This window comes from Hipposideros armiger, unplaced genomic scaffold (genome assembly GCF_001890085.2).
Source record: "Hipposideros armiger isolate ML-2016 unplaced genomic scaffold, ASM189008v1 scaffold_596, whole genome shotgun sequence".
Lineage (NCBI taxonomy): Eukaryota > Metazoa > Chordata > Mammalia > Chiroptera > Hipposideridae > Hipposideros > Hipposideros armiger.
The window spans coordinates 253,121-277,899 of NW_017731946.1; the positions used below are offsets into that span (position 1 = coordinate 253,121).

Consider the following 24,779-nt stretch of genomic DNA (forward strand, 5'->3'; position numbering starts at 1 on the left):
TAAGTTTAGAAGGCAGGCAGTATACATCTTCCAACTCCATGCTTTTTCAAAATTATTTTGGCTATTCTAGTTTCATTGCATTTTTATATAAATTTTAGAATCACCTAGTCAATTAAAAAAATGCTCAGATTTGAATTGGGGTTTCATTAAATTAATAAATAACTTGGGAGCACAGGCATCTTAATATTGATTATTACAATTCATGAGCATAGTATCTTTCTCCTTTTACTTAGGTCTTTATTTTCTCTCAGTGATGTTTTGTAGTTTTCAGTGTGTAGATCTTGAACATATTTTGTTAAATTTATCTCTAGGCATTTCATATTTTTATGCTATTGTAAATGCCATTGTTTTAAAGTTTTGTTTTCCAGGAGTTCAAAATACTTTTCAATATGTATATTTTATTTTCATTTTGCCTCATTGCACTGGCTATGACTTTTTGGTACAATGATAAAGAGAAATAATGAGAACAGACTTTCTTGCCTCCTTTTACATTTTAGAGCTGAAGTCGTCAGTCTTACCAATAGGTGTGATGTTACTTACAGATTTTTCATAGATGCCTTTTATCATATTGAGGAAATTTATTTCCTTCTCTAGTTTTTGAAGATTTTTTTCAGGAATGAATGTTGGATTTTGTTAAATGCCCCCCCCCCCGTTAAAATAATTGTATGGTTTTTTTTGTTTGTTTATTTGTTAAAACATTAATTGATTTTTTAAAATGTTGAATCAACCTACATTCCCGGGGTAAAACTCCTCTTGATCATGATATGATTTCTTTTTATATTGTTAGATTTTATTTGATTAGTTTTTTATCGAGAATTTTTGCATCTATGTACATGGGGGCTATTGGTCTGTGGTTTTCTTTCTTTGTAATGCCATTTTTTGGTCCTAGTATCAAGGTAATGTTGGAAGAGTTTGTGCAGAATTGGCTTTATGTCTTTCTTTGGATCAACCTGGCCTGGAATTTTCCTTGTGGGAAGCTTTTTAACTACCAAATAATTTCCTTCAAAACACATAGGTTTGCTTATACTATTTCTCCTTGAGTGAGCTTTCACATCTTTCTAAGGAGTTTGTCCATTTCATCCAAATTATCTAATTTATTAAAGTTGGTCGTCATATTCCCTTCTTTTCTTCAAATACCTTTGGTATCTGTGGTGACCTCTTTCATTCCAAATATTAGTCATTTGTGACTTTTCTTCTTTTTTGTTGATGTGTCTGGCTAGAGGTTTATTAATTTTATTGATCTTCCCAAAGAACTAGCTTTGACTTTACTGATGTTCTGTATTTTTCAGTTTCTATTTCATTGATTTCTGCTTGGATTTTTATTATTTCCTTTCTTCTACTTATACTTTGGTTTTAATTTGCCTTTTTTTTTTCCAAGTTATTTAAGGTGGAAGCTGATGTCATTGAGACCTTTCCTTTTTTCCAATATAATCATTTAATGCTATGTATTACCCTCTCAGTAGTTATACAGTGGCAGCTCACAAATTCTGTTATCTTATGTTTTTATTTTCATAAACCTCAAAATACTTTCTAATGCCCCTTATGAAATCCATGCGTTATTTAGAAGCATATTATTTCATTTCTAAACATTTGGGGGATTTTCCAGAGATCTTTAGGTTATTCACTTTTAATTTGTGGTTGGAGAACATAATTTGTATGGCTTGAATCCCATTAAATGTATTGACATTTGTATTTTGGACTAGAATATCATTTATCTTGATGAATTGCTCCATGTGCACTTGAAAAGACTGTGTATACTGCTGTTGTTCGGTAAGAGTATTCTATAAACATCAATTAAGTCAAATTGGTTGATAGTATTATTCAAGTCTATGATAAGCTTTCTGGTTTTCTATCTACTTGTTCTATTAGTTATTGAGAGAAGAGTATTGAAATCTCTGACTGTAACTTAACTGTAGATTTGTCTATTTCTCTTTGCAGTTCTATCAGTTTTTACTTTGTATATGTTTAAGCTCTATAATGAGGCATATAAATGTTTAGGATTGTTATATCCTCTTGAATTGACACCTCCATCATTTCGAAATAACTCTCCTTATCCCTGATAACATTCTTTACTCTGAAATCTACTTTGTCTGATATTAATAGATCCACTTCAGCTTTCTTTTGATTGTGTAAGTATAGTATATCTTTTTCCTTTCTTTTACTTTTAACCTACTTGTATTTTTATATTTAAAGTATATATATTTTTGCAGGCAGGGTATGGTTGGGTCTTGCTTTTTTTACCTAGTTTGACAATCTCTGCCTTTTAATTGGAGACCACATACATTTAATATGATTATTGATACAGTTGTGTTAAATCTCTTATCTTCTGGTTATATTTTTTATTTTCCCGTCTGTTCCTTGTTCCCTTTTTCTTCCTTTTTTCTTCTTTCTTTTGCTTAGTTGAATATTTCTGTGATTTTCTTTTATCACCTTTGTTGGCTTACTAGTTGTAGCTCATTGTTGTGTCATATTAGTGTTATATGTCTTTAGCTTAACTGCCTACCTCAAGCAATATTATACCATTCGTGTATAGTATGAGTCTTACAACGGCATACTTCCACGTTCTTCCCTGAAAACTATCAAGGCAGTAAGCTGGAGCCATCAAAGGGCTCACCTCATTTATTTTTTGTTCTTAGGTGTTATTTTTTTTGTTGTTGACTGATATATAGTGTTTGGCGTGTCATTTCATATATTTTGTTCATTTTTTGGTTGTTTCAGATATAGGGTACCTACCAATTCCCTTTACACCAACTTGGCTAAAAATAGAAGTTAGCAACATTTCTTTTATTCATATTTTATTCTGTTTAAAATTTTTTGAAATGAAGAAATTTATTTTTGTGTTGAATCAGTTTGAACTGCTTTGGCTTTCATTTTTAATATTGAATTAATTGACTTGTGATCTGTGTGTTCATATGAATTGGTTTGTGGTATTCAGGTCCTATCTTTCGAACATGTTTAAAAAACGTAGTCAGGTAAGAAAAGTTAAAAATTTTAAACATTAATGACAAAGTGATTGACATGATTTTTTTTTTACCTGTCTTGAAGATTTACTTGGAAATAGTTGAAAAATTTTAAGACGGGGTACAAACAAAATGAATTGTAGCTTTGCAAGTAGTTTATTTGAGTGAGTACCCCAGCCCCAAACCCCACCTTAGTTTTTAGCCTTGTGAATTAGGTTTATTTTATCAAAAAGAAAAGACTACAATTTATAAAACTATGTCAGCTTTAGTCTATTATTATTAGTAGATGTACTCTGATTTATTTGCTTAGAAATGGTTTCCATTACTGCTTATCCATCCCAAGCTGTCTTTTGTGCTTCCCCCTTGTCTGAAAATGTTTTGCCAGATGTTTGACTGGGATTAGGTTATACTTTTTAAAGTAATTCATCAAAAGGAGCCGGTTGTAGCAAGAAAGTCCCTTGACAGTGGTCCATTATTACTGTGTTGCCTAATCCTTCTTTTATGCTGTATTTGCTTCTGTGGTTTATTAGCTTGCTAGGGCGGCTCTAACAAAGTACCACAAATTAGGGGACTTAAACACCAAAATTATTGTCTCACAGAGAATCTGTTCCATGCCTCTTTCCTAACTTCTGTTGGTTTACTGACAATCTTTGATATTCCTTGGCTTCTAGAAGCATCACCCCAATCTCTACCTTCATGTTTATATGTGTTTCTGTTGTGTACGTGTCTGTGTCCAAATGTCCCCCCTTCTAAGGACACTGGCCATGTTAGATTAGCCCCTACCCCACTGTGACCCCATTCTATCGTAACTATTTGTATCTACGACAACCAATATCTAGATAAGATCACATAATGAGGTATGTGGGACTAGGACTTCAACAAAGGAATTTTTGAGGAGTGGGGGCGCAAAGTTCAGCCCGTAACACCTGCCTCTGCACGTAGAGCTATTTCTGCCTGGAACATTCTGGCCTCTCTAATGACCCCCCTCCCCTCATTGCCTTGTTGGGCCCTACTTATTTATTCAGTATCTGTATTGAGGCCCTGGGTGTCAGGGTCTCTCAGTGCACAGGGAATAAATGATCAAGGTAAGAAAGACTCCCTGCTCCTGTAGAGTTTATTTGTACTGAGGAAAACACAATAAACTAGTATGTAAAATATGTAATATGCAGATGGTGGTAAGTACTGTGGAGAAACATGCAGCAGGGTAGGGGGATAAGAATTGCTGAAGGGGTACGGGAATTGAAATTTTAAATAGAGTGATTTGGAAAGACCATTACTTTAAAAGAAATGGTGACAACTGAGCAAAAACTAAAGGAATGAGGGAGAATGACATGGCTGTATCTCAGGGAAGAGCTTCTTAGGCAGAAAGAACAAGTGCAGATCTGAAGCAAGAACATACGTGATGTGTTCTGGGAACAGCCAAGAAGCTAGCTAGGGCAGCTGGATCCCAGTGCAGGGGGGCAGAAGGGCAGGAGACAAGGCCTGAGAGGTTAATGGGGAGCCACTGTAGTATTTCAGGTAAGAGACGGTGGAATCAGCTTAGGTGGTGCTTCCTTGTCAAGTTTTTCCATAGGGGCCCCTTCTGAGCGCTCCAAGAAGACAGAATTTCCTCGTACAGCTTCTGTTACACCACCTGTTCCCTTGCCTGTATCCTCTGCTTGTTCTCTCAGGGCGGGGACCAGTTTATCTTATTTACTTAACATTTTGTCACTTGGCGCGTTATAGTACCGTACTTCAATGAGATCCTTAGTGAGTTATTAACTAATTTGAAACGTTACAGAAAATTCTTGTGATCTTTGTATAGTTTAATCTAACATTTGTAACCGTTTTTTTTTCTTTTTCTTTTTGTATTATTGTTTTACCTAGGCTGTTAAAAATGAAGTGAATGTTCCCTGTTTGAAAAATTTTGTGGAGATGCTTTATCAGACTACTTTTGAACTGAGCTCCAGAAAGAAGCATTCATTGGTATTGAGAAACATTTCAAACCTTTACATATTTCCTTAGGAGTTTTAGTAATTGATTTATGAATTCAGAGGAGACTTAAGAGAATTCTAAAAATTGAGGTTGTAAAATATCCAAAGTGTAATATATATTTTCTCCTGCTCTTTAAAAAACTTTCTATTCTTGATTTTACTATTTATAGTTTTGTATTTGATAAGCTTTTCAGGCTTCATTGTAGGTATTTATCTGGCTTGATAGGTGCTTTAAATTATGTATTATAATATGGGGAAGGTTGAATGTACTCTTTTATTAAACCACAACTTCCTTTCTTTTACATTATAATAAATTGCCTTCTGAAGTATCAGATTATTTTGGCATCATTGTCTAATACATCTTTTCTATTCAGAGATTTAAGGCACTTTTGTCCACATAACCACGCATTTCATGTAACTTTGAGGAATTTCTCTCTAAATTTTTACACAGCTTGGAGAATTCAGAGAATTGGACAACTACTTGACCACTTAATAATAATAATAATAATAATAATAATAATAATAATAATAATAATAATAATAGTTATTGATGGTGCCAGACACTGAGCTAAATGCTTTGCACCTTTTGTCTCACCTTAAGCTTCACAACCTTATAGGATCTGTATGATTATTATTCTCTGCTTTACATTTTAGGAAATTGAGGCTTAGAGCTCTTTTTTTTTTTTAAATTGAGGAATTGGGGGAGGGGAACAATGTTGGGGAATTGGGGAAGGGGACCAGCCAACTTGTTCTTCAATCTTAGTTGTGGAGGATGCCAGTCGCCATCTGGCTGCCCATCAGCAGCTCGTGGCCTCTGAGCTCAAGGTGCTGTGTTCTATCTTAGTTGTGGGTGAGTGTAGTCACCATCCCATGTCAGAGTTGAACCGGCAGCCTTGTTAAGAACGCATGCTCTATCCACTGAGCCATCCGGGCGGCAGCTCAGCTCAAGATGCCTAGTTCAGTCTTAGTTGCGGGTGGGTTTAGCCGCTATCCCATGCGGGAGTTGAACCGACAGCCTTGTTGTTAAGAGCACACGCTCTATCCACTGAGCCATCCAGGTGGCAGCTTAGCTCAAGGTGCCAAGTTGTCTTAGTTGCAGGCAGTCATACCCCACCATTGAACAGGCAGTCTTGTTGTTAAGAGCATGTGCTCTCACTAGCTGAGCCATCCTGCCACCTGTTGGCAGCTCAGTGGGAGCTCAGCTTGGGCGTAGTGTCACTGGCCCATGTGGGAATCGAACCCGCGGCTTTGTTGCTCAGAGCTCGTGTTCTTAAGCTAATTCTTAACCAATTGAGCCACTCAACTGGCCCCGAGGCTTAGAGCTCTTAAATGTGTCCTCCCTGAAGTCAGACACCTGGCACATGGAAAGCTGAAATTTTAATGCCAGTCTGTCCGCTGATCCCAGGGCCAGTGTTCATAACCACTGTACAGGTTGAGGGAGTAATGGCTCTAGGAAAAAATAATAGCATGTTCTAACTCAGGGGATGGTAGGGATAGATCAAAGAATTGTACTTACAGAAAATTTGCCCTTTCACGCTCTTCATTAGTCTGTGAGATCACATTTCTTATTTCAAATGGGAAAACTGCATAAAGGAGTTATTTAGTTTCCTTGTTTACAAGAATAAATGAAATATAATTTACAAGTCCAGTGCCTTTTCATGAAATGTGTTAATTCTCTCTTTTTTCTATTTTCTACAGGCTCTGTATCCACTAATTACCTGCCTTTTATGTGTCAGTCAGAAACAGTTTTTTTTAAATAACTGGCATATTTTCCTACAGAACTGTTTGTCACATTTAAAGGTAAGATGTAATCTCATTTCTGACCTCTAAATGCTGACTGTAATGTATTTACTTATGCTTATACATTGAATAGGACCTAATAAACCTTTCATTGCTATCGGTACATTTGAATAGTAATACTTTACCACATTATTTTTCTTATACATACTTTTCCTTCTAGAGGGAATCATGTTTAGTCATGAATAAACTTCTGATTGGAAATTTGATTTGTCTTAATGAATTCAGAATTGTACATTTTTTAATGATTGTTGTTTATATTATCTTAGATCTAGCACCATTTGTCAATAAATCCCTTTAGAATTGTGCAGTACTAATTCATCTTATAAAACTCTCCAGATACTTATCTTCTGTTTTGTTTTGAAGAAATTCAGTAATGTTAGCTCAAGCATGAATAATATGAAAAAAGCCTTGATAATAAGCTATTACTAAAAGCATATTTAATGTAAGTATGCCCAGCTAAATCTAAATGTGTGTGGTACTGGGTCCACATGGATGTAAAAGCTGCTGAAATGATTCTAACCTGAATCAGGGGACAGTTGTTCCTAACACTGTTGGGCACATTCATGTCTGGTCTTAGTATTGAAACCAAAACTGTGGGCTAGAAGCATCGTTGTCTTCCCAGGATGCTCTGCGAGTAGGATCTGAGAGGATCTCTTTCTTCTGTGGGTAGGAGCACAGTGAATGACTGACACAGAACACAGAAATATTCCTCCTCTGCATGTCATGTGAATGCTTGATGCCAATACTGTTTTTCTACCTAGTCTTAATATTTGCTTACAAGTTATAACAAACAGGTAGACATGACCTTTCATTTCCCTTTGTTCCTCTGAGTTAAGGTTAAGGCTGAAAACCTTATACTTTGAAGACAGTGAAAGCGAGGAAGGCACAGAGAGATTAAGTGGCCTGTCTCTGGCCCTGCCGCTCACTGTGGCGTTGTGAGAAATGGGACCCGCTCTTCGTTTCGCACTTCGGGAATGATCCACTGGGCACCATTACCCTACATATCTTTTCATGATTTTATGTCATCATTTTCAAAAATGCCTTGATTTCTTAGGAAGGTATACAGAAAATATAAGTCTTCGAGAAACATTTTTTAGCTATTTTCCTCCTAGATATATATATCGATATTATGCATGTTTGGATGAGAATTGATATACTCTTTTTGCTTTATATATGAAAAGTCCCAGGGCCAAATCACCCTTTAAGACACGCAACCAGAAAATAAGTTTTTATTTAATTACATTAAATACTCTTTTCTGTCCTTATTTTAATAATTCACACAGATAGAGGTACTAAAAGAATTGGTAATTTTCTGGGTAATGTGATTCTTCATAGTTTTTAAAACAATTTTTAAATTACAATTTGCTTACAACATTATATTAGTTTCAGGTATATAACATACTGATTAGACATTCATATAACTTATGAAGTCTTCACCGTGATAAATCTAGTACCCATCTGACAACATACATAGTTATTACAATATGATTGACTGTATTCCTTATGCTGTATTCTACATCCCCGTGACTGTTTTGTAATTATCAATTTGTACATCTTAATCCCTTCCCCTTTTTCACCCATCCCGTGACACCCCTTTCATCTGGCAACCATCAAAATGTTCTCTGTATCTATGAGTTTGTTTCTGTTTTGTTTAGTCTTTTATTTTGTTTTCTAGATCTCATTTGTAGTGAAATCATATGACATTTGTCTTTCTCTGTGTAACTTATTTAACCTAGCATAATACCCTCTAGGTCCCTCCATGTTATTGCAGATGGCAAGATTTCATTATTTTTGGTATATATGTACCACTTCTTCTTTACCCATTCGTCTATCGATTGACACTTAGGTGGTTTTATATCTTGGCTATTGAAAAGAATGTGGTAATGAACATATGGGTACATATGTCTTATCCAATTAGTTTTTGGATTTCTTTGGATAAATACCCAAAAGTGGGATTACTGGGTCCTTCTTTGTCTCTTGTCATAGCCTTTGTTTTAAAGTCTATTTTGTCTGGCATAAGTATTGTTAACCAAGCTTTTTTATTTTCATGAAATATCTTTTCCCATCCCTTTACTTTCAGCCTGTGTCTTTTGATCTGAAGTGAGTCTCTTGTAGGCAGCATATGTAAGGGTTTTGTTTTCTTATCCATTCAGCTACCCTGTGCCTTTTGTTTAGAGCATTAAATCCATTTAATGGAAAGTAATTGCTGATAGATATGTAGTTATTGCCATTTTATTATTCATACTTTTGATCATTTTTTTCTTAAAGAAGTCTCTGTAAGATTCCTTGTAATACTGGTTTGGTGGGAAGCTCTTTGTCCTTCGATTCTAAATGATAGCTTTGCTTTATGAAAAATATAGAGTAATTTTGGTTGTAGGTCTTTGCTTTTCATCACTTTGAACATTTTGTGTCAATCCCTTCTGGCTTGCAAAGCTTCTGTTGAGAAATCAGCTGACAGTGTTATGGGAGCTCCCTTGTAGGTAACTAACTGTTTTCTCTTGTTGCTCTTAAGATTTTCTTTTTTCTTTAAGTTTTGGCATTTTAATTATGATGTGTCTTGGTGTGCCTCTTTTGGTCCATGTTGTTTGGGACTCTCTGTGCTTCCTGGGCTTGTATGTCTATTTCCTTCGCCAGGTTAGGGAAGATTTCTATCATTATTTTTCGAAGTAGGTTTTCAATTCTTTGCGCTCTCTCATCTCCTTCTGGTCTTCCTATGATGCATATGTTGTTATGTTTGATGGTGTTTCAGAGGCCTCTTAAACTGTCCTCATTCCTTTGGATTCTTTTTTCTTTTTGCTGTCCTGATTGGGTGTTTTCTACTACATTGTTTTCCAAATTGTTAATTCTATCCTCTGTTTCCTCAAATCTACTGATGATTCCCTCTAATGTGTTCTTCATTTCAGTGATTGTATTCTTTACTTCTGACTGGTTCTTTTTTATGTTTTCTATCTCCATTTTTATGTGTCCTATCTCTTTGTGAAGTTCTCCTTGAGATCACTGAACATCCTTATTACCAGTGTTTTGAACTTTGTATCTGGTAGATTGCTTGTTTCCATTTTGTTTAGTTCTTTTTCTGGAGCTTTGTCCTGTTCTTTATTTAGGATGTTTCTTTGTCTCTTCATTTTGGCTGCCTCCCTTTGTTTGTTTCTATGTAGTAGGTAGGGCTGCTATAGCTCCCAGTCTTGGTAGAGTAGCCTGATATAATAGGTGTCCTGTGGGGCCCAGTAGCACAGTCTCCCTGATCATCTGAGCCTGGTGCCCCAGGTGTATTTCTTGTGTGGGTTGTATGTGCCCCCTTGTTGTAGTTGAGCCTTGATTGCTGTGGGTACATCAGTCATTGGGATTGACCCTGAGGCTGATTGGTTATGAGAACTGGCCGTGACTACATTATATGAGCTATTGTGCCGAGGCTGACCTTACAGAGCAGGATCCACTTTAGCTGGGCTCTGGTGCCTGCTCAGTGTGCCCTTTGGGTGTGTCATTTTTGGACATTTTTGGGTGATACTCTGGTGTGGTCTGAAGCTGACCACTGGATATGTTGATTCTGGGGCCTCTTGGGAGTTGCTTAGGTGCAGACCAAGGTGAGTCGCTGTCTGTCCCTGCCTGGGGCCACTTTGTGTGAGCTACAAAGTGATCTGCATGTGATTGCTTCTTGTGCTGGGCTTGAAGGTCTCTGGGAGAGGCTAAGCTGTGACCTGAGGCTGGCTGCTGCTAGTGCCGGACTTGGGGCTGTTTAGCAAGAGGTATGGGGCAAGCTGAGGCCAGAAACTACTTGTTTGGGTTTTGTGAACCTTATAGAGATTTTAGGAAAGTCCGTAGCATGAGCCAAAACAGGCCGTTTGCATGGAAAAGACACTGGAAGTTGCTTGGGTGGGGCAGTCTCAGGGAATCACCAGGACAGGGCAAATGGTGTTAGCCAAGTTGACAGAGACTCAGATATGGCGTCCACCTGGGCTTGCAATCTGTGTGGGAGATGAGCTCAACAATAGAACAATGGCTTCTGCCAGCACTTCTGTCTGGCAGAAAGCTGACCCTCCAGCACTCACTCTAAAGCCAGACAATTCAGTCCCTCCCCTTATGTCCCTTGTGCCTTTCAAGCTACCGCTCCAGTGCTGGAGCTCAGAGCCAGTGAGTCCATCAGTGAGTGAGTCTGTGCGCGCGCTCTTTAAGATAAATGCCTGGGACTCCAGCAGCCCTCCATCTCACTGAGTCAGCCACAATCCTTGCTGGATTTCACAGCCAAAAGTTATGGAGCCTTCTCTTCCCATCATTGGAACCCTGGGCTGGGGATTCTGGTGTGGGAATGGGACCCCTTATTCCTTAGCAGAGACCTCTGCAGCTGAAATGGCTCTCCTGATTTCGAACCATCACACATGATGTGGGACGAGTCCATTCTGTATCTCTGCCTCTCCTGCCAGTCTCGAGGTGGCTTCTTCTGTATATTCTTAGTCACAGGGCTTCTCTTCAGCTAGACTTTAGGTGATTCAATGATGGTGGTTCTGTAATTTTGATGTGCTCATGAGAGAAGGTGAGCACAGAGCACTCAGGCATATTGACTGAAAGTTTGATTCTTCATACTTTTAATAAAATATTATAAGACATGCATTTAAGTATTCCTGGATGGTTGCTTTGTTTATGACAATTCATACTTTTCTTTTGCTTGATGGAATTTTTTTATATATCTACGTTTCCACCTAACACATTTGCAATTCTTTCGCAGTGCCTTAACTTGTTTTTTTGTTTTTTTGTTTTTAATCTTAAGGCTTTCATTTAAAATGCTGTATTTTCTTTGAATCCTTACCTCCTGTTAAATATTTCTGGCATATTGTCCATTTTCATAATGGCTGTGTCAATCTGCCAGGATAAAGGAGATAAGAGCCACTTAGCATGAATATTTGGAATATAGTTGGCCATTAACCCTTAACTTACATTAAGGCTCTATTCAGCAGAAATTTTTATGAATTGGTTCCTGTTTATTAGGTTTTAGATACAGTGGCTGTGTTGCGTAGTTGAGGTAAAGAGCTGAGCATTCAGGGAAGAACTATGTTGGTTATCTGTTGGGACAAGTATAATTTATTTGTTTTATATATAGAAAATATTGATCCAAGATAAAGGCCTTACCTAAATTGATTTTGTTTGAGATTCAAGTAATCTCTTAATTTCTAGAAAAGTCTAGAACAGTTTTCAATTTATTAGAACTACTTCTTAAATTAATTTTTATTAATATTTATTATATGCTAGATCCTCTAAATAGAGTATGTCATTTAATCCTTACTGTATCAGAGTCTGAAAGATGATAAATAATTAACCCATGTTTAGGGAGCCAAAATGTGATAGAGAGAAGATTTGCATCTAGATCCATTCAGTTCTATAACTTTTGCTCTTTCTGGTCCACCAGGAATGTTGCTGTACTGAATGTTTCAAGTATATATTTTAGTTATAATTCTGGGATATTAAAAAGGCATTATTTTCTAGGGTCATAAGAAAAAATATGATACATTTTTAAGGCACACTAGAATATTGTGCAATTTAAAAAAATATTATTATACCCATTTTTGAAGTTGGTGACCATAAAAATGGGCTTTAGTTCTGTAGGCCCTTAAATAGCATGAGAGAGAGCATCAGTGTATTTTCACTGAAAATGTTAATTCTGTTATTTTTTTTCCAGACAGAATTTGGTAGTTTCTCATTCCCCTGTATTTATATCAACAGGTCATTATGTGGAAAATGATTTTAAAGTTTCTGAAGAATAATTAAGAGAGGAATAATAAGGGTACATACAATGTAAAAATAATTTGGAGATTGTAACTTGTTTCAACTCAAATACAGTGCTTTGAGAGGAAAATTAGTCAAAATCTTAAGTATTTTCTCTCAGTTTGAGTCTTACAGGTGTATCCCATGATACCCAAATTATGGGATAATTTTTTTTTTTTAGTGTTTCTGGCCACTTTCTTGGAAATTTCAAATTTCTTCTAAATAGAGACCTTGGTGAGGTGCTGTCTTGTTTTGTGCTTATTTTCATCTAACATGCATGTGCTGCATCTCATGTTTATGTTTGCTGTTTCACATTGCTTTATTTAGATGCCATCTAACAACAGTATCAGAAAACAAATAGAAACACTCCAGGTGAGTTGTGTTGATGTTACAAAGTAAAATATTGCTTAATCTCCTACAAGTGTGGCTTTTTTGTTTCTTTACCCATTGTTGCATTGCATGTCTAATGTACTTTTTCAAGCCTCCTTCTCCTATTGTAAGAGAAGAGCAGCACACAGGAACATTCTACAGGTTTAATATAAATGTGGCCCCAGTAAGATGAATTTAAGAGATAGAAGTAATAATGAATGTTGATTCTTAATCAAAATCCTCAATTTTAAAATAGTCTGTTTAAAATCCATGTATTGAGTTAATTAAAAATAAAACAAAAGTCTGTTTAGTTTACATAAGCTGTTATAAATGAAACAAAAAAATTTGCAAAGGAAGTTAAAGAGGTAGTAACTTAAATTTTGAATATGATTTTGATGCAACACTTTTTAAAGTTTTATCTTATTGCTTTGGGTTTTAAACAGATTATGTGGTGAAGGAAGTTCAACAGCAGATATAAAGGGAAGAAACATTAAAATGATTGCTGCCAAATAGCATATTTGACTGACATATCAAAACTTTATTATATATTAAAATTATTTGATATTTAATTTGAAATTATTAAATTTATAAATGTAATCTGATTGTGCACATTAGACCAAAATTGTAACTAGGGAAATATATATCTTTGTTTAAAGCTCAGATCAATTTTGGATGATAGCAGCAGGGTAGTGACCAAATAAACAATAATTGATTTTTATTACTTTTAATCTTATTTTGACTTTTTTTATTATAAAGTAAATCTGCTTTGTAAACGTAGTAGTCAATCTTGGAAAGTTTGAGAATCAAGTTTTTTTTCATGCTAGATACTTCAGCAGTTAAAATAAGATAATCCAAAAATTTTATTAACTATGAGAATAATTTTTATGTACAATTGGACTTATATATTTCAATATATAATCTGTATGTTACTTTATATAATGTGAAAATATTATTTGGAGTGTACATAAAACTAATTTAACTCATATTTTGATATTTGAAACCTTAGATTGAAATGATAGAAAAGAAAGTTATGAAAGAAAGTACTACACAAGGCTTGTTTGTTACATTAGTAGCATATATACTTATATGTTACTTTAGGTACATGTAAGAGAATAGAAAACTACTTGGGGAGTGTATTTCAAATTTGGAATCATTATGGATTTGGCAGTGGAGGGAGAAATTGATGTTGAGACTAACCAGCAGAGTATTTGATATTCCATTCTCAATCATATCAAATCTTTGTATAGAAAGATGTGCAAAATTATATTTTCTAGTGGTTATGTTTTATAAAAATACCCTCAGTTGTTAACTTTTTTATATTGCTTTTAATCATGTAGATGTCCATTATTATATATCTTAAGGAAACATAAAATAGAATGGCTAAATTACTTAGTATTTAAAAGCTCCCTTTTGTCTGTTGCTATGTCTAAAATAATTGTTTAACAATAAGGAATCCCCCAAACCAAATGAAATAAATGCTAATTTATAGCAATCAAGACATCCTACAACCAACATAATTTGTCCTCATAAAGTTGGTGGTTAGCTGCATTTTTAATATTCACAATTAAATTTCATTACATGACTGATCATTTGAGAACTTTACTTTTTATAATAGCTACTATGATGTAAAGGTTTGTTGATCAAATTGTGATTGAAATGGAATACCTTTCTGATTATAAATAATAATTCAAATAATAATGTTCTGATGCCAAATAAAAAATTGGAAGTATAACACCTGACACTTAATTGAGTATTTAACATGTGCCAGGCAGTGTCCCAAGTGCTTTTCACATAACTCCCTGAATCTGTGAGGTAGATACCATATTATCTCCATCTTAGAGATGAAGAAATTGTGGTGCCAGCTATATAATGGTATCTAAGGATGGGGTTTGGCCTGTCATTCCTAATTTCAGAGTCCATGCTCTTAACCCACTATTCATATTCCCTCTTGTAAGGCTAATCACTCAAAAATATTTTGTATTATTTCATAAATGCAAATGTCTATAACAATATTTGGTGTTCTAGATTTTAACTGTGTATGGGTTGCAATGAATTACTGCCAAGATTATTATGTCACTGTTGTTGTATGAACCATTTGCCATCAAGTAAGTTGATGTTTGTATAGTTTGAAGTTCTTAGAAGTATTTATATAATTCTAGTATTTTACTATTTTAAGAGTATAAGTAATGGCTTAGGATGTCCTTATTTATGGTTACTTTTGAGCAATTTGTACTTATATAAAAATATATGCTTATCATATGTAAATATATACTTATATGTTTAAAACTTTTAGATTGAATAAAAAAAAGGAGGAGGAGTGAGGTTTTTAGTTGTTGAGAGAATGTATTTTTCTTACGTGATTGCAGGTCTTCAATAAATAAGCTTATTTTAATTTTCTTTTGTCCTAAACAGAATAAAGATCCTAAAATGTCTCGAGTTGCACTGGAATCTTTGTACAGATTGTTGTGGGTTTATGTAATTAGAATAAAATGTGAAAGCAACACTGTAACTCAAAGGTGAGTGCCTTTGTTTTAAAGTGTATTTAAAGTAAAATTTTGGTAAAAAAATATATATCACGCTAATGGAATTTTAGTTAACATTAACAAATACCTTATGGAGGAATATGAATTCTCTTGACATACATATTCTGAAGAATAGGAAGAATAGTTTGCTGATGTTCTGTTAATTTCATTATCTCCTTATGACTAATTTTTTTTTCTCCTGTAGTCGTCTTATGAGCATAGTGTCGGCACTTTTTCCAAAAGGTTCCCGTAGTGTGGTTCCCCGTGATACACCTCTCAATATATTTGTGAAGATTATTCAATTCATTGCTCAGGTGAGTGCTTCCCTCACAATACATATGTTCATGTGAGTTACAGGAGTAATCTGTTGTGGTAGTTTGGAGTCTTAAAGTTTGTTGTACATCTAAAAGCATGATAGCAAAACATTAATATTGAATAGTGAAAGTGTATGCTATAAAAAGTAAGAATAAAAGATACTAATTATTTTTTGTGACAAAATAAGTTGAAATTATTGATCTGTACACTTGGAGAAGGAAAGGAGACCCACAGATAGAAGCACTTTTCGTTTAGGAAGGGTCAAGAAGATGTCTTTTAATCCTACTGTTAGTCCACTTACTAATTACCTCCTGAGTATCTCAAAAGATTTTTTTGAAAATTGTTTTCATAATCTGCATTAACCTAGGTTCTTAGGTACAGACACTAGAATCCACAGTAGCTAGTTGAACCCAAAAGGATCTTTCAGGGAATATAAATAGCTCACAGAATCACTAATAGGACTAGTCTGCATGATTGAGAGATAACTACAGAATTAGGCTATTGAGGAAGCTGCTGCCTCCTTTACAGTCAAAAAGTTGCCAAAGTAGGAAGTCACCACAGGTGCTCTAGAATCATGCTGCTTCCATGATCCCCACTAGTAAAATTAGATGTCTTTCTCTTCTCGGTCCTCCTCCTACTCATGTTACCCAGTTCCTAAAGACTTACATGAGTGTACCACTTGGCAGAGTCTAAATCACATCCTGAAACCAATTGTTACAAGGCATCCTGGGAAATACCATTTTAGCTTTCTGGCCTCTGCAGTAAAGGAAAGTTTATTAGAAGGGGATTAAATGGGTGCTGAGTGAGCAAATTTAAGGTTTTGGTCACATTCCATTTTAGGACATCAGCCATGGAGAAGCATAGGTAGGGTTACCTCCTCAATTTAGGAAAATGTTTTGATTCCAGAATATTCATTGTGTTCTCTTCAAACTAAAACTGTGACAATTTAGAAGAGATAGTCCATAATGTAATTATTTTGACAGTAAAGAGATAAGGAATAGTCAAATAAATTTAACACATTTCTATTTACTGGAGCACAGAAGCAGTGGTAATTAGATAAGTATAAATGTGTCAGTAAGTTGAATGAAAGCAAATTGTGTTTTAGATCTAGTATTCAGAAACCTTTTGCATTTAGGTTTCATCTCTTCCCTCATCCCCCTCCCCCGCCCGGGATGGTAACCATTCCCCTGGATTAATCACTTCACACCAGCACTCTACAGAACTTCAGAGCCCCTCTCAAACATCAGTTAATCTTACAATTTTTTTCCTTTGGAGATTTTCTTCCTGGATTGAGCCCTATTCTTCCTGTTCCAATATGCTCTCACTGCTCGCTAGGCCTGCTACATAGCTATTGTCATGGGACTCTTTCATCATCATTCAGAGAATTCCTTCACTTGAATTTGAATGATTTTGGTGAATGAATACTTAAAGCTTTTTCCATTGATTTGGGTATTAAGTCATTTGATAATTAAATATCCTCATTGTTTTGTTTGTTTGTTTGTTTGTTTTACCTACAATGCATACATGTTTTTCTTCTATACAGCTATGTTTATGAACTTCTTATGGGCACAGACCTGTGTTGCCGTTATATGTGTAATTCGTAGCATGATACCTAACATATAGCAGTAGCAAGTTAGAAGGATTTATTATGATTTTTTTTTTCTAGGAACGTTTAGATTTTGCAATGAAAGAAATAATATTTGATCTTCTCAGTGTTGGAAAATCTACTAAAACTTTCACCATTAATCCAGAGGTAAAAAAAATTATGTAATAATATGCTACTCTTTAATTTTTTTTTTTTTTTTAAAGCACAATTTCTGGAATCAGAACTCTTAAGTTCAAATCCCTAGTAAGATGCTCTACTTCTATCTACAAGTGTGACCAGGAACAAGTTATTTAACCTTTCTGTTGACTGACTGAATGGTTTAATAGTAGTTTCAAGCATGGTAGAAAATAATCAAGAGAGGAAGTTTTCCAGGTTTGCCAGCTCAGCTGGCTCCTAGAAGTCGTGACACGAGCTCAGGTTTCTAATTCAAACAGAAATAATATAAATATAAACAGTGTAAACATCAGGTTTCTTTAGTAAATATCATTCGTTCAACATTAATTGAGCACCTAAAATAAAATGTGTCAGGCACTGTTTTAGGTGTTAGAGACAAAACAGATAAAAATCCTTTTCCCCAGATGGAGGTTAAAATAATAATTTTTAAAAAGACAAAAAAGTGTTATTTTCTACTTCCACAGCCCTGTTTTTCATTAGTAAACTCAGTTCACTCTGTAAACATTAAATTTTCAGATTGTTTTAAAATATTTTACAAACTAATTGCTTATCAGAATGTAATGACCCTTGAGAATGTAAAAAGGCAAAATAGGTATTACCTTTTTTCTTATGTCTTTTAAATTACTGTGCTGGTCTTCCTCATAATCCAATCCTAAAATATATATTTATATAGTTAACAAATGGGTTGGAAAGTTATTGAAGCTTTTCATTTATAGGATTTTTAAGATAGGTTAATATTTATTTCCAGATTTTTCAAGTAAGCAGACATGAGTGTTTGTTTTAATATACTTAATGTGATTTTCAGCAACGAAAATTACATAATGAAAGACATTTTCTTGAACATCCATTAAAAAAATACTTTCTTGTTTGAGCACATTTATTTCTAAAATAAATTTTCTCCTCACCGCTGCTCTCATCCTAGAAGTATAAAAAGTGTCAGTTCTGCTGTTTTGTTGTTGTTATTCATTTAGGCTTACTTCATTAGGATTATCTCCGGTCTGTATTTTCTTCTCAGAAATCTGTTTAAGCTTGTGAGAGCTAGTTTAGTTAAAGCCAGATAAAAGGACCCATTAATTCCTTTAATCAATACATGCAAATTGCAGCACGCTGAAAGAACGAATAAACGAGGGCGCCTCTGTGAACCCTGGTGCATAGTGGAGCTTTGCCCCGTTCTTCTATGACGGTCTGACATGACACTCAGGCTAAGGCACCAGTACTATGTCACACATTAAGATGAGTAAAGCTTAAAACCTTAATGTTATTTAGATAATAAAAAATATATAAATGAAAGTTTTATTTCCTCCCAGTATTTCAGTGAACTGTCTTGGCACCCACTGGGATACAGCACCTGCCTTAGGCACCAACTGGTGTACACCAGAGATAATGGCAGCTTGGGCTGAGATACCACAGTGCAGATCGAGAGAAGATCATTTACTGAGAAAAGAAACATTGAGAAGGGATGGAGTTTAGGAGGAAAATGCATTTGGTTTGAACAAGTCAGATTTCAGGCATCTTTTTGACATCCAGGTGGAGATGCCAGATGGGTCTGAGGATCTGAGTTCAGAGAAGTCAGGCTTAAAATTAGTGGGTGATTTGGTATGAATGATAATTGATGTCATGTAAATACATGAGATTGCTGTGGGAAAGAGTACATAATGATGGGAGAAGGCAGCCTAGGAATGCGACGTGAATCCGTCTGATATTTAATATCCAGACAGAGGAGGCTAAACCTGAAATGCGGGCTGAGATGACACAGCCAGCAGCTTCCTAGGTGTATCAGAGGGAGTGTTCCAGGAAAGAAAGAATGCTTGACAGTGTCCCATGCTGCCCAAAAGCCAAATAGGATGCAGGGACAGTGCCCACTGTTTTGAGCAACATGGTTACTGAAGAGTGAGAGTTGCTTCTGGGAAGTATTATGGGGAAGACTTATTCCATTAAGATAACTGAGTGTAGTTAACAGAAATGGGTGTATTGAGTTGAAACATTGAAGATGAAAGAAAAAGGATAATTGATAGTGTAGTTTCCCGAGAATGTGAAAGCAGATGGGACTCTGACAACTGGGAAGACCAGCGCCCCCCTGACTCTGACGAGAGCAGAGGACAAAGAAATGCAGATACGAGTAGACTGGTGTGTGTTTTAGTGAGAGGTTGAAGAAAGTTGATTTTGTTTTTTCTTTCTGTGAAGGAGACAAATCATCTGCCAGAGAGGAGAGGGGTGGGGATGGTAGGAGAGTAGGATATGGATAAGGAAGGATGGAGAAGGTTTGAAATAAGCTTTATAGAGAATGGGAGAGCCAGCTGACCTCTGATGTGAGTGGGTGGCATTTGGGATTTGCTATTAAAGCAAATTCCAGTGCTTGGACTAGTTAATCAATGTTGAACAGAAAGGCTAGTTTCCCTTCTGTCCTCCTTTGTCCCATCACCCAGTGTTATTTGATGAGACGTTTTTAACATGAAAAAAAATTTTTTCTGAAGCTCTGACTTCATTATTTCGAAACTTTTTTCTCTGAAGAGAATGAACATAGGCCTCAGAGTCTTCCTTGTGATAGCGGACAGTTTGCAGCAGAAAGATGGTGAGCCACCAATGCCAACGACAGGAGTTATTCTTCCTTCGGGAAACACTCTTCGGGTGAAGAAAATCTTTCTCAATAAAACCTTGACAGATGAAGAAGCAAAAGTCATAGGTTAGTGTTAACTAGAATAAGTAAATTGCTTTATGATTCAGTTTAATATTCTTTTTTTAAAAGTTCATATCAAATCTCAATGTATATATTGGCCTAATATGGTTATTCCGGTATACAGAGTGATACAAAAATGAATACATTTTTGATAATATCTATAAGTTGTCCTGCCAAGAGTCTTCAGGTTAAATTTTTATTTTCTTACATGATACTATTTACTGCATTTTGTTTTTTCCTTCAAATTAATTTTAGTTCTGTGCATAATTTTTACACATTTTCTCTAATATACTGAAGCTGATTATCAGGGAGGAGAATGTATCACAGTCGAAACTCCTTTTGTAATAATAATAAACTGATGTCATTTAAAAATGAATAGACTTTTATTTTTTACATAAAATATCTATTCTTTATTTAATTTCTGACATTTTATAACTGTGAGGTTCTACCCTCTTCCCCCGTCTCCCCCCAGGAATGTCAATATACTATCCTCAAGTGAGAAAAGCATTAGATAGCATTCTCAGACATTTGGACAAAGAAGTTGGGAGACCAATGTGTATGACTAGTGTGCAGATGTCTAATAAGGAGCCTGAAGATATGATTACGTAAGTAGTAAATTATTTCTCTTCATTGCTATTTCAGTTTTTATAAAACAGTATAGATGGTGAGTTCTTGCTTACTTGTTTTGTTACTTTCTCTTCTGGACTTCTCCCATATTGCCATCTGCTGCAGTTATTAATATAGTGATTCCTTCCAGGTACTCTGCTCAGTTTTATTATTTAAAGTGCTTTCAAACCTAATAGCAAAAAGCATCCTGGATCTCAGTCTAGTTTGTTGTCACTGACAAAGCCCTACACCTATTCTGTGAGCGAGAGATAAATCCTAGATACCCAAGATGTGTGTGGACATGATTGGTTTATTAAGTCAAACAAATGCTCTTATTTCCATAACCCTGATAAACAAACTAACAAACAAAAAAACCTGAAAATCTTCTGGAAACCAGGGCTAAAGAGGGGAGTAACGTATGAGAAGTTTTTTTTGAAACAGTACTTCACCCCAAGCCCCACCCATACCTTGTCACTGCTTGTCATCCCAGCATCTCTTTTCCTTATGGTTAGGAACTTCCTCCTCAAGAGAATATATTTTATGGCAATAACTTCCTTTATTTGCTAGGCAATATCTACATATTCTATATAAGGGAAAACTTTTTTAGATATTAATATCTGCATTATAGGTCTTAGATTACCAAATTGGATATCAGATCTCTCAATGTAATTAATAGTTATTACATACTAGTATATACTAATATCTCTGAGAGTTTCTCTAGTGTGAAATTTCCCCTGCGTTCCTTCACCTGGGAAGTCCTTATTCTTTTCATCACAATCACTTGTCTCATTTATGTCAATAAGTATACCCTTCACTGAGTTGCTCTGGCTGCATTTGTAGAATCTCCAACCATAGCAGTGTCAACGTCCCCCGATCAGCTATTGCTTCTGTAACTCCATTAATGTTTGATTCTAATTTCACTTCTAATGATATCACTTTTTCTTTCTCTGATCCAGTTTAATCTTTGTTGGCCAATTTCATCTTTTGATTATCCATTTTTGTAAAATACCACCTGAGTTTATCACTGGAGAAAAGGAAGTAGCACAACCACACACTTTGCTGTCTGTGTGTGAACCAAATAACAGATGTACAGTGACCAATCACAACAGACTTTGAAAAAAATTATGTGATTGGTCACAGATTATGATTCACGTCTGTTATGTATTTCTGATTGGTGGCCTGAAGAGCTAATAGGGAAGTTTATGCAATTACTTATAGTTAATGTGCAGTAACTGAAAATTGAACTGTGCTGGAATTGGTATTATTTAACTAAATTATGGTAACTACAATTCATGCATATTGCCACTATGCAGAGAGAAGTCTATCTAAAAACTCTAAGTCAGTAGCAAATCCATTGCCACTATGATGAATACTAGTCTAAAATATTTAAATCATACAGATCCTTTTCTACATATGCATTATTTTATTAGGCCAACTGAAGAACAATTTGGGTAAAATAAATTACCTAAAAGCCTCGCCTTGAAATATAGACCCAAATAAAAACCAGTATATTAAAGGGTTAGATATTTAAAATAAGTAAAATCATTAATGAGAAGAAGATACAGGAGAATTAAATTGTATCAAGCCTCTGAAGGATCCAGATGATTTTCAAAAATTGACACATTTTATTACATAAAAAATTTATATATATATATATATATATATATATATATATATATATATATATATATATATATATATATGGTGTGTTTGTGTGTGTGTGTGTGAGCGTGTGTGTGTATACACACTCACACACATGTGTATGTACCCTGAAGTAAAATAAAAAGACAAGAACAGAATACCAACAGTGGTATATAAAAAGGTCTGTTTTCTAAGAACCTTGTTAGTAAATGATATTAAATAAAAAAAAATTTTGTTAATTTTATAGGCCCCAAATAACCAATATTTTGTTTTTTAATAGTATCAACATTATTATTATTTAATAATTATTTATTAAAGTTTCAGTATTTGTTAAATTATATTTAATTAAAATTTATTGATTTGAAATAATTCTGTTATAATTTACTTAAATAATGTTTATTATTTAAACATAATTTCTATGCTTGTTTTATAGTTACTGAAAACCGTTTTTGCTTGCTGTTTTCCCCCGAATTCATTTGTCCATTTTATTTATTTATTTATTTATTTATTTATTTATTTATTTATTTATTTATTTATTTATTTATTTATTTTAAGCTGAGCCATCCTGCTCAGCGGCAGCTCAGCTTGGGTCAGGAATCAAACCAGCGACCCTGTTGCTCAGAGCTCGCACTCTTGAGCGAGCTCTTAACCAACTGAGCCACTCGGCCAGCTCTTTTGTTCACTTATAAACTGATAATTATTTACTTGATTTGTATGTGCTCTTTTTATATTAAATACATAAAACTTTTGGGACGGGCTCCTATTTTCTGCAATTATTTTTCCAACTTTGCTTTCATTGTTTAGCATATGTAATATACTATTAAGTCCTGTTGTGATATATTTTTCAGGGGAGAAAGAAAACCCAAAATTGATTTGTTTCGAACTTGTATTGCCGCTATTCCAAGGTTGATACCTGATGGTATGAGCAGAACTGACCTCATTGAATTGTTAGCAAGGTAAGTGAGAATTACTGTTTGCTATGGTGATTTTTATCTCTTTTGATCCCTTTAAATTGTTAACACAACCTTGTTACTATTATCACTAAACGAGTAATAGTAAAGATTTTTTTAATTCTATGTTTGATTTACTTTGTAAACTTCCGTTTTGTCTTTTATGCTTTATTAAACGTGTTCTCCCCACTCATTTTTAACTTTTAAAATCCTTTTAGATTTCCCTACAAACACTACTTTTCAACTTCCTAGCTTTCCATCCAGTAATATTTCCTGGGATTACATAACATTATCCCTTAACATATGGGCATTAGCAGTGTGTGATGATACCAATTAGGCAATTAATTATTGAGTTAACTCCTACAATCATTTCTTTAGCACCTAGAGTGCTGACCAGTCCTCATTTTCATTTCTTTGTTCTATTGCAGTGCCCTGCAGGGTTGAAATTTTTATGTCTCTTTGCTCTATTAGGCATGTCATAGATCTATAAAATCAGTACATAATATGAACCAAATTTAAATACTAGTTACCAGAACTAAATCTAGTTGAGGTGATGGCCTGTTAAAAACCTACTTTGCTAATGTAGTTATGAAATCCCTAGATAAGGGGTCAGATAGTAAGTATTTTAGGATTTGCAGAGTGTATGGTCTCTGTCACACTATTCATCTCTGCCTTTGTAGTGCAGAAGCATCCATAGACAACGTGTAAAGGAGCGGGCAGGACTGTTCAGTAGGCACCTGGTTGGATTTGGCCCTTGAGCTGTAGTTGACTGGCCCTGCCCTAAATAGAAATCAAGTACAATGACTAATCACAGAGCAGTGATATTGACTATACTAAGAGATGGTTACTGGTTGCTGGGCACTTATCACTAAGTTGTAAGTTAATTTCACAGTGAATAAACAGTTAATCGACAGCATCAGCGACCTTTCCTACCTCCTTCTTGAGAACAGCGAGCATTTCAGACACCCATGCATGACCCCATCCTCAACGGCTGCAGGTGGTGATCAGAGATAGTATGGTATTTGCCTTTTTTCAGTAATGTGAGGAGAGGAAGGGCTTTGCCTTGAAACCTTGCACCATCCCTGTCTCAGTTTTTGTTGTGAATTAGATTATAGAGTTATAAAGTTCATGCCAGCATTCGGGAGGTAAAAGAAGTGTCATTATAATGTTATTCTTTGGGAAAACAGTAAACAACTATCATTCAACTCCACTCTTAGCCCTCCCACTTCAGTTTAACTCACCTACATCTTTGTGGATGGTGCCTCCATATCCCCCACCAAAATAGCATTGCATCTATAAGGGGCAGGGAAATGTATAATGAGAGAGCAAAGATCTGAACAGTGAATGACAGCTTCTTTGCTGCTTACTTTACCTCTTTCCCCTATGATATTCATTTACTAATTAATTTACTTCAGCAGATAGAAAGATGCTA

General features: G+C 35.0%; 1 protein-coding gene across 14 annotated transcripts in view; it reads left to right on the forward strand.

Moving 5' to 3' along the window:
* Positions 1–24,779, forward strand: part of FRYL (FRY like transcription coactivator) — a 246,267-nt gene that overhangs the window by 135,029 nt on the left and 86,459 nt on the right. For 10 of the 14 annotated variants that reach the window (XM_019624634.1, XM_019624635.1, XM_019624636.1 and 7 more), the window contains 9 exons: positions 4,827–4,925; positions 6,632–6,733; positions 12,815–12,859; positions 15,269–15,372; positions 15,584–15,692; positions 17,360–17,446; positions 19,985–20,156; positions 20,623–20,755; positions 23,246–23,353. In XM_019624634.1, the coding sequence (XP_019480179.1) occupies positions 4,827–4,925; positions 6,632–6,733; positions 12,815–12,859; positions 15,269–15,372; positions 15,584–15,692; positions 17,360–17,446; positions 19,985–20,156; positions 20,623–20,755; positions 23,246–23,353 (959 nt within the window). The remainder of the gene's footprint in view (positions 1–4,826; positions 4,926–6,631; positions 6,734–12,814; positions 12,860–15,268; positions 15,373–15,583; positions 15,693–17,359; positions 17,447–19,984; positions 20,157–20,622; positions 20,756–23,245; positions 23,354–24,779) is intronic. The other 4 variants (XM_019624631.1, XM_019624637.1, XM_019624632.1 and 1 more) reach the window with 1 other exon arrangement.